At 49.5% G+C, this 12,664-nt stretch overlaps 1 protein-coding gene across 5 annotated transcripts in view; it reads left to right on the top strand.

The window, feature by feature from the left end:
• Cfap46 (cilia and flagella associated protein 46) overlaps nt 1–4,539 on the top strand; it is a 104,642-nt gene extending 100,103 nt beyond the window's left edge. For 2 of the 5 annotated variants that reach the window (XM_013503030.1, XM_013503028.1), the window contains exons 55-60: nt 301–413; nt 1,391–1,472; nt 2,162–2,298; nt 2,396–2,476; nt 3,952–4,014; nt 4,172–4,539. In XM_013503030.1, the coding sequence (XP_013358484.1) occupies nt 301–413; nt 1,391–1,472; nt 2,162–2,298; nt 2,396–2,476; nt 3,952–4,014; nt 4,172–4,296 (601 nt within the window). In that variant the 3' untranslated portion in view covers nt 4,297–4,539. Of the gene's footprint in view, nt 1–300; nt 414–1,390; nt 1,533–2,161; nt 2,299–2,395; nt 2,477–3,951; nt 4,015–4,171 lie in introns of those variants that run through there. The other 3 variants (XM_013503031.1, XR_001230822.1, XM_013503032.1) reach the window with 3 other exon arrangements.
• Nucleotides 4,540–12,664: the final 8,125 nt, after the last annotated feature.

Below are 12,664 nucleotides of genomic sequence, written 5' to 3'. Positions count from 1 at the left end.
GGAGAGAAGTCTGTTCTTGGGGAGAATCCATCAGAGAGAGGTCAACTTCAGGAACTGGGAAATAGAAATAAGTTGGGTTCCAGGGCAGAATTGGGGATGGCCTGTAGACACGGGGGACATCTGATTTAAGAACGCATCCTGGGGCTGGGGATTTAGCTCAGCGGCAAAAGCGCCTGCCTGGCAAGCACAAGGTCGTGAGTTCGGTTCCCAGTACCGGAGAAAAACCAAAAAAAAAAAAAAAAAAAAAAAAAGAACGCATCCTGAGGAAGTGCGGCATCTTCTGCCTTTCACCCCATGCAGCCAGGCTGAGTGGGAGCAGGTGCTGGGCAGCTGCAAAGGCTTCTTCTTCTATGGAATGGAGAGCTTCTTGTCACATATACTAGTGGAAAGACTGGTTGCCATGAATCTGCAAGGTGAGTACCCCTCTCTCCATAGCCAGACTTGGCTAGGACCTCTTTGTGCAAGGTAAAGCCATAGGGAGGCAGAGCACAGCCATCACCACCTGATAAAAGCACCAAGGCCTGAGTTGCTTTAGGAAGGTACAAATCCCACCTGCACCTCATCCCCTGGCCTCCTCCATTTCTCATAGGTCTCCTCTTTGGATTTCTACATCAGGCAAGAGAGGGTCAGGTGTCAGGATGGCTGGGACCACAGCCTCCCACTTCTTGATGAAGCACCTGGAAACCAGACAGAGGTAGAGCCGGGGCCTCTTTACAAGCTTAATTCCAAGACAGATGGTGCATGAAGTAGGAGAAAGCACAGGTGCCTGCTGTCCCCACTAAGTCAGTCCTTATACAGCTGGACACTTTGCCTATGAGAAAGTCCTGAAGCTCACCTCAGCCAGGCCTCTTGGTGGCTGGGCAGCAGTTCCCTACACATCTGTAGGGGTTTCCGCAGTCATTTTGGACTCGGCACATTTTGGACTCTGGAACCTGACTCAATGGGCATACCTAGTCCGTGTGACCAAGCTTTATGTGCTTAGAACTGCCCCCACATCCCAGAAACCCTCATTCACCCAGAAATCTAGGGTGCTTAGGCAACCGTCCAACCCCTCACTAGGGATCCAGTGACTCCAGCCAGCCCCGTCCTGTGGCCAGCTCACCTCCCCACCCAAATGAGCCTCATTCCCCTCCTCAAGGAGTGCCACAAGCTTTCCAGCAGGCAGGGGCAGTTGAAACTCCTCTGCTGGGCAGAAAAGTTGCCCCAGGCCTCAGAGTGGGGCTTTGCCCAACTTCCTGCTGCCTGGTCTGTGTGTGCTCAGTGGGTCCTTGAAAAGGGGCTGCTGCATGACAAGTCTGAGCCTTGGGCTGATTGGTCAGTGCCTCCATACTCCCCATGATACTCGGGTGCACAGGGCAGGAACCGCTGAGTTGGCCCTTGTGTCCTGCAGAGTGCCAGATGATGGTCCTGCTCGATCTGATGCGGTCCCATGAGAGCCTGCGGCGGCAGACGGAAACTTCAGACAGCAAGAGGTGCCTGTGAGCCCAGTGGAGAGTGTCCCTACACCCCCCACTGGAACAGCCCCATGAGGAGTGAGAACCTGGAAGGAGTGAGAAAGACAGGGCCTGGGTCACCAAGGACCAGAGGGGGTGGGGTGGAGTGGTGTGAGGCCTGGAGGGGGCAGAGCCTGGATGTGGAAGGATGAGAAGTGGGCAGAGCTTGGGTCTTCAAGACTAGGAAGGGGTAGGTGCTTGGGTCAGTGAGGCCCTCAGAGGGGCTGCTATAGCAGTGCAGGAGTTCATGAGCCTGGCTGGACCTTTGGGGTCTGCTAGAGTGGGGTGCTGGGCTGGGCTGGGAGATAGAGGGATAGCAGTGAAGAGGTCACCTCCGCCTCAGAGTTCCCCACCACACAAGCACACACACACTGTAGGGCCCATGAGCTCTACCAGAGGTGGCTGAGTGGGTCCCCTGGTCATGGTGACAGTTTTCACTGCAGGCTCCATCCCAAGTCTTGGACCTGCCAGGTATATTTGACAGTGCTCAAAAAATGCTGTTTCTTCTTAAGTTACACCTAGCTTTGTTGTTAAGTTTATTTTAGAATTGTAGAAGCATCAGTCCAGACACACATTCCAGCAGCTGATACAGTTTGGGATATAGCTAGGGGAGGGGCTGGTTCATCCCAGGCTCCTTGGTACCACCCCATGGTACTGGGTCCCCACAGCTTAATGCAGCAGTCTTTGAAGGAGCCCATTAAGACTGCTATCTTCCTGAGCCTGGTGGGTGTCCGCAGCATCATAGCCAACCAGTGGCCCACACGAATGCAGGATAACGCGCTGCGGGCCAGCATCCTGTGGGAAAGTGAGTAGGCACCTGAGCCTGTCCCGAAGTCCTTCTGAGCCCGTCTGAGGCCTGCCAAGGGTGTCCCCCACGTATCTGAGAGACATTCCTTTCCTAGATCTATTAGCAGTTGGCAAGCCAATTGGAAGGACAGTCCGTCTCCTTCAAAATATAGGACTCAATGAAATGGTTAAGCAAGGTAAGGGACAGATTGTTCATCTTTATCACCCATCCTTTAGCACTGAAGTTGCTACCGTGCCAACACCATCCCATATCAGCACATAGGGGGCACATGACATCCTCACAGTCCTGCAGAGGCTGTCCGTGCTTCTGTTGGGAAACAAAGGGACTTGGAGGCACGAACTAAGGGCCAAGAGGAGAGACAGCTGTCCTTGTCCAGAAGCCATCACTGTCTAAATAACCTTGAGTGACCACAAGCTGAAGAAGAGGGTAGACAAGCCCAGCCTTCAACAAAGAATGGCAGCAATGAGGTCTGCCTCCAAAAACCTTTAAGGAAAATGTACCTATCATTAGAACTCCTAACTCACCCTTAACAGTTCAAGTGCCTAGATTCTAAGGACTCAGGTATACTCTGTGGGAATAAATGGGAAAGCTCAGGTGATACATGTGCTTCACTCCTCTGCAAAAGAAAGGACTTTGGGGATGTGGGGCACTTAAGCCAGGCAGCCTGCAGGCACAGTATACCAGCTGGGTCAGCCTGGACATGGCAGGTAATCCCAAGCCGAAACAAAATAACCTCTAGGAAAATGAATTCCCAGGCTGAGAGTTGTGTCCTATTGGAGTCATAGTGATCAGCCTGTTCGATGCTTGCTGTCTCTCCAACTCCCTGTCAGTCTCCGTCCTCATAGGGTAAAGTCTCTGGCAAGGGCATAGGGTGTGACCTGTCCTCACAGATAAGACAAAACGCACCCACTCATCCTTGAGACAAAACGCCTCAGTGCTAAGGTGTAGCAAGAGGAGAAGAGAACAGAATCCACAGGTAAATTCCATGTGTGAATACCAGTATAAAAATTAGATAAGACACTAGCTACTAGCATTTAGAACTACATTACAGGAATAATTGATAACTAAGGAAGACTTATGCCAGGTGCCTGGAGTGCAGTAGCCAAAAAATAAATGCTGGTTGAGTAAGTGAGTGAGCTGAGTGAGTGGGTGAGTGAGAGGAGTGCGTGAATGATTGAACAGATGCCAGGAAGGTGGATGAGGGTGGGTGATGCTAGTTCTCCTTCATAACAAACAAGAAACACAGCCTAGAAATGGACACCACCACACATGCATCTTGCTGGTATGTAGAGCGGCCAGCTTGTTACTTTGCAGTGAAACAGAGGACAGAGCAGGCCTGTGCCACTGCATGGCTACCACTGCTTAATGGTGATCTACAAGTCCACATAAATACAAAGGAAGACATGAACTTAAAACAACATGTGTTAAAAAGGAAGGGACCGGTGATGCTTGTCCTCGTGAGCTGCCCTGGACAGAGCACTGGCATGGCTGAGTGTGCACAGGAGGCATGAAGCCAGCCTCAGGATTATATAAGAGCCTTCCTTGAGCAGCTCCTGGGCCAGGGTGTGGGGATGCTAGGGGGGTGGGCTACACCTGGCTCTCTGTGGCTGGCAGCGTCCTGTTCTGTGTCACATCTCTTTACACTTTCGGGGGCAATGAGGAAGAGTAGGGGTAGTGGGGCCCTCCACAGTTGGATTCCACTTAGGAGCTCAGGTCAGCCTTTTGAGAGACCTCAGGGTCCCCTGGATCAAGAGCATTGCCCCTACCCCTTATGTTCTAGCCCTTTGGGTGGGGGGACATCCTGGTGGGGCCCAGACATGCTTCCCCTATGAGTCTTGAGGTTCATAGGCCCCCATCCCATGCTCTGCAGATGAGATACCACAGACTTCCAAGAGCAAGCTGATGTTCTTCGAGCAACAGCCCCGAAGGGAGGAGACCCTCCCTATTGCCCTCAATTTGGTCCTGTATGGATTGCCACATCAAGCTATCGGCTGACATCTGCCTGGGCTTGATTCTGGACAGCTGCGGGTGTCAGCATTTTCCTCCAGGGCCACCATCATTGCTCTGCCCCCCTGAACCCCTCTCTTCTTCACCATCTTGGGACACTCCTCAGCCCTGGGCACTCCCCAGCCCCTGGCAGAGCCTGGCCTCTATCCCCACCACGTGGTCCTGACTCAGAGCACACCACCTTCTGCTCCTCCTTGGCTTGTCAAACAATAAAAAATGTCAGATTACAAATTTGTTTTGGGTTTAAATATTTCCGTGAACAATGAAAACAAATCTGTCATGCAGTTTATGGGACCCCCAAGCACTTGTGATGGAAGTCCAGGCACTCCGAAGTTCAGCTCCACACTGAGGGGCCCCTGATCTCCTCCCACTAGCCTACCACAAACATGAGTACCACTTAGCTTTGTCAAAACTGAAAGGGAATGCTGCCTATGTGAAAGAGATCGCCTAGCACTTTCTAGCCTGGGATGGAAGAGGGCTTACACCCGGTCATGCGACTGCCTCCGCAGTGCGGAAGCACAGGGCTCCTCCAGGGAGCTTCCCAGAACAAGGAAGGCTCCTAGCACTGGGTGAGTATGCCAGCAAGCAACTTCAAGAGACACTTTTCTATTGTAAAAACTTGTACATGTCAGCTCTCTGTAGGCTGCTGCTACTAAGGCTACAGGGAAAGAAATTCATCTTTAGGTGACCCTTCTAAATTTTCAAACATCTCTTCCCACATGACCACATGGATCAAATGTGGCCATTGATAGGATTGGTTCCCAAGGGCCTTGGATGGCCCCTTCCAGCCATGGGGCTGCAGAGTGGAACTGAATCCTTCTCACCCATTCAGTGGTCTTCTGGCCAGGAGAAGGAGAAGGTACATGACAGTTCCAAAGGGGCAAGCTCTAAGCCATCGTGTGCGCTGCCTGCCAGCTCCCTGGTCCTTCCCTCTGCAAAGGGTCAAGGTGGGCATATTATTCCATTTTAGTTGCTAATAACACAATGCAACAGACTGAGTGAGTTACAAAGAATGAAGGTTTGTTTTAACTCAGTTCTGGAGGTTCAACAGACCATCTCTGGTTATGGCTTCTTGCTGGCCCCAAGGTGGTGCAAGGCCCCTCATGGCAAAAGAGACAGAGACCATGTGTGTCTCCTCTGGTCTCTGCTCTTCTTCTTACGAAGCCACAAGGATTTAGGTACCCTCCTTTTGATGATCTTATTTAATCCTAGTCACTTCCTGAAGCCCCCAATCACCTCCAAATGCCACCATGAGATTAGTTTTCCTCTTAATACCTCACAGTATGGGTGAAATTTCAGCACATGCACTCTCAGGGAACACTCGGACCCTATCCAGATCACAGCAGTGGGGCCATTTCTTCACTCTGTGATGGGAAACAAAAAAGTGGAGAACCACCGATGGGTTGTGTGAGTGCAAAATAGCTGCCCCTCATCCTGACCCTTGGTGGGCTTGGAGATGTTTGTCACTGCAGTGTGTCGGTGTCACGTGGGCAGCATGGGGGAAAAGGCAGCAGAGGAAAAGAAGGGGCCCGAGAGGACCCCACCTGGTAGAAGCATCTGTCCACAGAGCCCAGCATCTGGCTCAGTGGTCCCATCCTCTTCTTCTGCTCTGCACTAACACTTTTGGAGCGCCAAGACTCTCTCAGTCCTGACTTATGGCCAAAAGGTAGTCAAGAAAAGCACAAATTGAAATCATGCTGAAATACTGATACAGACCTATTAAAACAGTAAGTAAAGAAATAGTGATAGCACCTAATGCCAGAGAAGACCCAGGCAAACGGAGTCTCTCACACATCCTCTTGGGAATGGGAAGCGGTCCAGCCACTCAGGACAAGTTGGGCAGCTTCTCACGGGACAAACCTGCAACTTCCCACAGCCTGGTATTGATCCCAGGGAAACATGTTGGCACAATGCACGTGCATCAATAGTTATGGTGACTTTGTTCATAACAGTAGAATACAGGAAACAGCCCAGATGTTCTCCAACAAGTGAAAGATGAAATTTGGGTATGTTCATTCAGTGTAGCACTACTGTTACATTTTCATCACTATAACTAAGTCATCTGAGATAATTACTTTCTAAAAAGAAAAGGTTTGTTTTGGCCACCGTTTTGGAGATTTCAGTCCATGATCAATTGGTCCCATTGAGCCTGGGCATGTGGCAGAGCAGCACATCACAGCAGAAGCAAACAGATAGTGGAGCAAAATTGTTCTCTTCATGATCAGGAAGAAAAAAAAAAAAAAAATGAGGTTTGGGTCCAGGATCCCACAAACCTCCTTGAGACAATGCCCCCAGTGACCCCAACTCTGGGCTCCACCTCCTACAGGTTCTACCACCTCCCAATAGTGCCATCCTGGGGACCAAGCCCTTTTTAACAACTGTCCCTTTGGGGAGCATTTCAGATCCAAACTGTAGCAATCATTCAGCAATAAAAACAAATGAACTATTAATACAACAACCTAGATCGACTTCCAGGGTCCCTGCTGAGTAATAAAAGCCAATATTAAAAGTTATATATTGTTAGAGGGCAGCGATGGGCTGGAGGCAGCAGGAGGGAGCTTTGTGATGGCCCGGTTTTGTGTGCTGATTGTGGCTGTGACTCATATCTATACAAGAGATGGAGTGCTAAGCTGCATGTGCACACACACACACCCACGCACACACATGCACACAAATGAATACCTGTAAAGGTGACCAAGACAGAGTATGTTCTGTAGTGTTGCTCACCAATATCTTCCACCAGTACCAGCTTCCTGATTTTGCTATTCACTATAGCTGTGCAAAGTGGAAGCATTGGAGAAGATGGGGGAAGAGTCCACAGCGTTACATCAGTAGTGCCTCTTCGGGGGATGCGTTCAAAGACACCCACACCCTGCTCCCATGGATGCTTGAAATTGCAGATGGTGCTGAACTCTGTATATTCCTTCCATAAGTCCTGTAGTGTTGCCACATGCCAGGAGAGTTAACTTTCTGTGCTTCATTCCCTAGTTTCTCCTCCACCTTACTGTTTTTGCACCGTGGAGCCATCAGTCAGTAAAACAAGGGTCATTTGAATACAAGCACTGTGATACCAGAACAATTGATCTGATGGCCAAGGCAACTACCAAGGACTAGCAGGCAGGTTGCACATACATCATGGATATGCCAACAAAAGGATGATTCCCATCTCTGTGGCATGAAACGTAAAATTTGTGAATTGTTTAGTTCTGGAATTTCCTGCATAATATTTTTCAACTTTGGTTGACCCTGAGCAACTGAGCTCACAGAAAGTGAAACTGTGGATAAGGGAATTCCTGTACTGTTTTTGCAGCTTCCTGTGAATTTATAATTAATTTGACACAAAAATACATTAAATGTACATCTTTGATAATGTTGAAAGTGTTATGTGTGACTCTCCTCTTTTTGATTTTCTCCTTTTTTTTCAAATAGATAGTCACACTTGTTCTGGTTTAAAAGAAAAAAAAAGCTAACTAATGACCAGGGAATAAATCCAAATCAGAATAGCATTGGAAATATGAGCTTTCTTCTAGAAAGACTTTGGCACCCGCCCAAACAACAAGAATAAAAGCTTCTGGAAATATTTCATCTGCAGCCTCACATTTTTTACCTCATGCTGTGTCTACTCATGTGAGAAATATTAAACAGTGAGTGCTATTCCATGTATCAAAGGCTTTAAAATAACTTTCTGAATTATGTCCTAGCAACATAACAAATCACATTATCAATTAGCTCCTATAGCAGAAGTGGCATCCTGTAATATATTCAGGCATGAAAAAATTGCAAAGGTGAAATTTATGTAACCCTAAAAACTATAAGGAGAAAAGAAATCTCTTGGGATTTATTGGTAATAATGGGAGACAGGAAGTAATTCGAATGGTGGATGGCCCCTGAGAAAGGGTGCCCAGCTCTGAAGGTTCTGAATGCGGTAGAGATAGCGCAGGTCAGCAAGGGATTGCCCCAGCCAAGGGCCCAGGGTTCCATGAGGGTGAGTGGGAGCTGCAGGTGAGTGAGCTGGCTGTTCCAGGCAGGAAGGTAGGTGGGTGTATTCATGTCCCTACCAACCTGGCTCAGACTTTCCTTACATCAAGTGATCCACTTGTGCAGGGAGAGGGCCACCTTCAGGGAAGAATCACTTCCCAGGAAACACAGCCAAGGCACAAGCCCCAGATGGCCATCGAGGATCCAGACTAAGATGCACCCTTGATGGCACATGACCTTGACCATGACACTCAAGAGCCCATCTCTCCCCTGGCGAATGAGCATTGCACCTCGTCTTGCGCAAGGGGCCCCCTGCCCAGAGTAGGGGAAGAGCAAGGCCTGAGAGCCCTAGACACCCACCCAGCTCACTGACTTCCTCGAAGCATCCCAGGCCATGATGGTATCCAATCCTAGCTCCTGTGCAGGCAGCCCCTGGGCCACGGTATTGAGTGGTCCTATGTGTAACCTCCCTCGTAGTCTTTGCCAAAGCCCATACTGAAAGCCAGTGCTGGGGCAAGCTCCCCCTTAACACCAGCACTTCCCCAGTTGGCAAAGAATTTCCCACTTCAGGGTTCCCTTTTAGAACACCCTAAACCAGCTCCTGAAACACCAGGAACCACTGTGAGCTCCCGGGCGGAGCCCTCCCTCCCATGACCTGGACACCCTAGCACCAAGGGTCCTCTGGAGGATGGGCTTCTCTGGATGGAGAAGGGTAGACTGGGAGTAATCATACCTGAGGTAGGAGGGCATGAGGGTGAGTAGGAGCTGCAGGTGAGTGAGCTGGCCGCTCCAGGAAGAAAGGTAGGTAGGTATACTCGTGTCCCTGCTAACGTGGCTCAAGATCAAGACTCCAAGGTCAGGCCTGCCTTGCAGTCACTCAGAGGCCTACTTGTGATCTGTAGGGGGATTGATCACTGAAGATCCCACCCAAGAAGGGACAAAGCAGAGGGGACATAAAGGCTCTGGGCCAATACTTTCTGTTTACGCCTCATTTCACCTCTGAAGAGCAGCACATTACAGGCACGGCCATCAGACACAGCAACTCTGGTCTGCTATCTCACTTCCCACCCTCTAGCCACCTCCCCTGAAGCGTGGGAGGCCATGGCCCCATCTGCCTGGGCCTAGGAGCCCACAGGGATGCCCCTAACCAGCTGGCACAGCTATCTGCCTTCAACTTCCCTTCAGAAACTCCCTGGGCTCCTGGAATCTCTTGCTGGAATTCTCAAATGGAATAGTCCCATGCTTCCCTGGGTGGCTGTGCTGCCCACTCACCTGACCCCCTGGGAAGCAAGTCCATGCCCCAGTGGCTCCGGGACTGGCTCCTCCTCTTCAGCAGCTCTGAGCAGTGAATTCACGGTCACAGCTAAAGCAGCCTGCAGATTGATCTGGATTAAGGAATTCAGCAGGTTAATAAAACTAAAATGTTCATAGGTGCTTGTATATAAATTTCTATTAAATTGCCTTGTCCAGCGTTGGTCTGTAATAGTTTAATTTCTGTATTAAATAATTAAAACCCTATTTTCAATTTGCTATGAACAATTGTTTTCCTTAATGATCTTCCTAGAGGAGCCAGTAATTTTATATCTTGTAAAGTTGATTAAATGGCATCATTATCCCATATCACTGAAATATAACTCAGCAACTTCAAGAAAGGCCATTTGTATTCAATTAATGCTCTCTTGCATTAAGACATACAATATTACTTCACGCCATACATAATCCTACTGTCCTCTCATTTTATTATGACGATGATGAAGAGAGAAACAACCAGTTTAATTATCCCATTTCCAACAGAGAAATCAATTTTCAATACATCTTCACCTCTTAAAGAAAGGCAGCAGCAGTCCCTGGGAAGGGCAAGGCGGCAGCTCCCAACCCCCTGCACAGGAGTCCACAGTAAGCACAGCACATAGGGACTGGACCCCAGTGGGGCCCATGGCTATCCTCCTCCTCTGTGACCACTGGGCTGTGCAGCCTTGGAGACTGCCCAGCTTACTGTCCTTCTGTGCGAAGCTTATGGCTCAGCCTGGACCCCAGGATCTTGGCAGCATCTGGACCCCAGGAGATACCTTCCCTGCCCACATCCCTCCAACTGGGCTCTGAGGACTGCCTGGCTGTGGGTTTCCAGTGGAACAGCCCCACTCACTGGACAGATACCTGACCTCCAGGCCACCCCCCAATCGCACCCCTCCCTTCTCAGATCTGTTCCATGTCCCATGACTTTTACCACAGCATGGAGCATGACTCCCTTGTCAGGGTGATTCAGGGGACGTGTTCTGCCTCGACACTCAATCACACCGGTGCTGTGCCAATATAATCTAATTGTTTGACATTTTTATCACAATTCACCGAGGCCAGAGAGAGATGACTAGATTAATACCCCCGTGCAGCCAGCTAATGGCCAGGATGGAACTGATGGGCCAAATTACAGGAGTGCTCTTAACGTTCCTATTACAGATTTTAATTCTTTGTGACAAGAGGCGAAAGATGGTGTTAAGATAACAAGGTGGATGCAGCATCCTCAGTGTGGTGCCCTACACCCCCCTCTGACTTGCCGGATACCTGCTCTGAGCCATGCATTACTGGGGTGGGTATTAGGGAGAACTGGGGACTCAAGCAGTCCAGGCAGAAACCAGGGATTATGCTGCCTGAGCCCTACTGTCCTCAAAATGTCCCCTTTCATCTCAAGTCCTTCAGTCTGAAAACCATCCCCAAAAGGCACAGCTGGAACTCAGAGTAGAGCTCACTGGGAGCAGTGCTTTGAGCTGTGGGTCCCCTCTAGACCCTTCTCCCTGTCACCGGGCCGTAGCCCAGCCTGCACTCACAGAGACAGAGTCTGAGACATCTCAGCATCCCAGGGGCTCTCCCTGGCCAAGCCCTTTCTGACTGAAAGAACCAAAGAAAATCAGAAAGAGTGACCATGTGGCCCACAGTCTCAACCCACCAATGAAGTCCCCACAGGAAGCCTCTCTAGGTGACACCCTGGACCCCACTGAGGTGCGTCTCCTCCTGATTATGGGCATTGCCCTGAGACTGTCTGGTCAGCCTTCGCTGGCACACTTCCTCCCCCGTGGACCCTGGGAGCAATATACCCTTCTTTTACTTCTGTGTCTTGTGTCACCTCTTCTGTGTCTCACCTGCCCAACACTCCTGGATATGACTCCTCTCTTGGCTGGGGATCTCCTAGAGACTGGGTGCCCAGCTAAGCAGAGCCAACTCAGATCAGAGGTCTCAGGGTATCGTCAGTGTAAACAGATGTCTTGTGAGAAGACCCTGGTCACAGTGAACACTTTGGCATCAGAGCATCTGCCAGAGCAAAGAAATGTTGTGAAAAGCAGGCTACAATTACCCATGACCCCTTCCCTGACCCCAGAAGGGCAGTGCTGGAGTTCATATCCCCTCCCCACAGCCCTCTAGAACAAATTAGAGAAAAACATAGCTCTCTCTCACAAAGTGAAGGCTTCAGTTCTGTAAGACTAGCCCTCCCCCGCAGTGGGGCTGTTCCAGATGTGGGCACTGTGAATGTCAGGAAACAGTGCCGGAACACTTACTCCCCCCACACCCCCATACCCTACCCCCACCACTGCACTTCCAGCAGGGTGTTTAAGGCCCCATGCAGCTTAATCAGTGCTGATTCTGTCCTTGCTAGAAACACCTCTGAAAGTCTGCTGGGCATGAAATAGCACCTCTTCTGTCATTTAAACCTTATTCCTTAGTTGGTGAAGTTGAGTGCCTATATATATTTGGTGACCATTTAGATTCCTGCTCTGTATATTCCTTGTTTATAACTTGTCTTTCTCTTCTGTTCAGTTAGTTTCTTGCTTTTAAAAAAGTCAGTTTCTAGTCCTTTATATAGCTTGAGTGTTACTTTTCTTCTGTCTTAGACTTTGGGAACATTTTTCCCAGATTACCATTTATAATTATGTCTTATTCATAATGCGTTTGCCCTACAAATATTTGACACATGTTTCTGGTATCAAGCATGCCCTTTGCCTTATATAACCTATTGTAGAGAAGGTTCTGAGTTAAAATGGCTCTGAATTAGGCCCTGCCTAGGATCTGCCTAGGATCTGCCTTTGAACTGTAGGGTCTTCACCAAGTCACTTAACTGCTTGATAGGATGACAATAGGGTCTGCCCAGGTCACTGTGTCCTGGGACAGCAAAGGCACACGCTAGGGTCAGGAGGGTTGAGGGGGCTATCTTCTCACCTTCTCAGAGGTCTATCTTCATCCTGCAAGTTGATGAAAGTGTCTACTGTGGCCTTCTCTTGTTTATGCTTGTATTTATGTTGCCTCAAAATCCTGCAGACTTCTCTATGAATTGCATCATTGCAAAGGACAAACATGGGGACTAGTAGCAGGGGCTGAGCTGGGCGAG

Source organism: Chinchilla lanigera, unplaced genomic scaffold (genome assembly GCF_000276665.1).
Source record: "Chinchilla lanigera isolate Chin_1 unplaced genomic scaffold, ChiLan1.0 scaffold00076, whole genome shotgun sequence".
NCBI lineage: Eukaryota > Metazoa > Chordata > Mammalia > Rodentia > Chinchillidae > Chinchilla > Chinchilla lanigera.
This window is presented reverse-complemented; position numbering and strand designations above follow the sequence as displayed.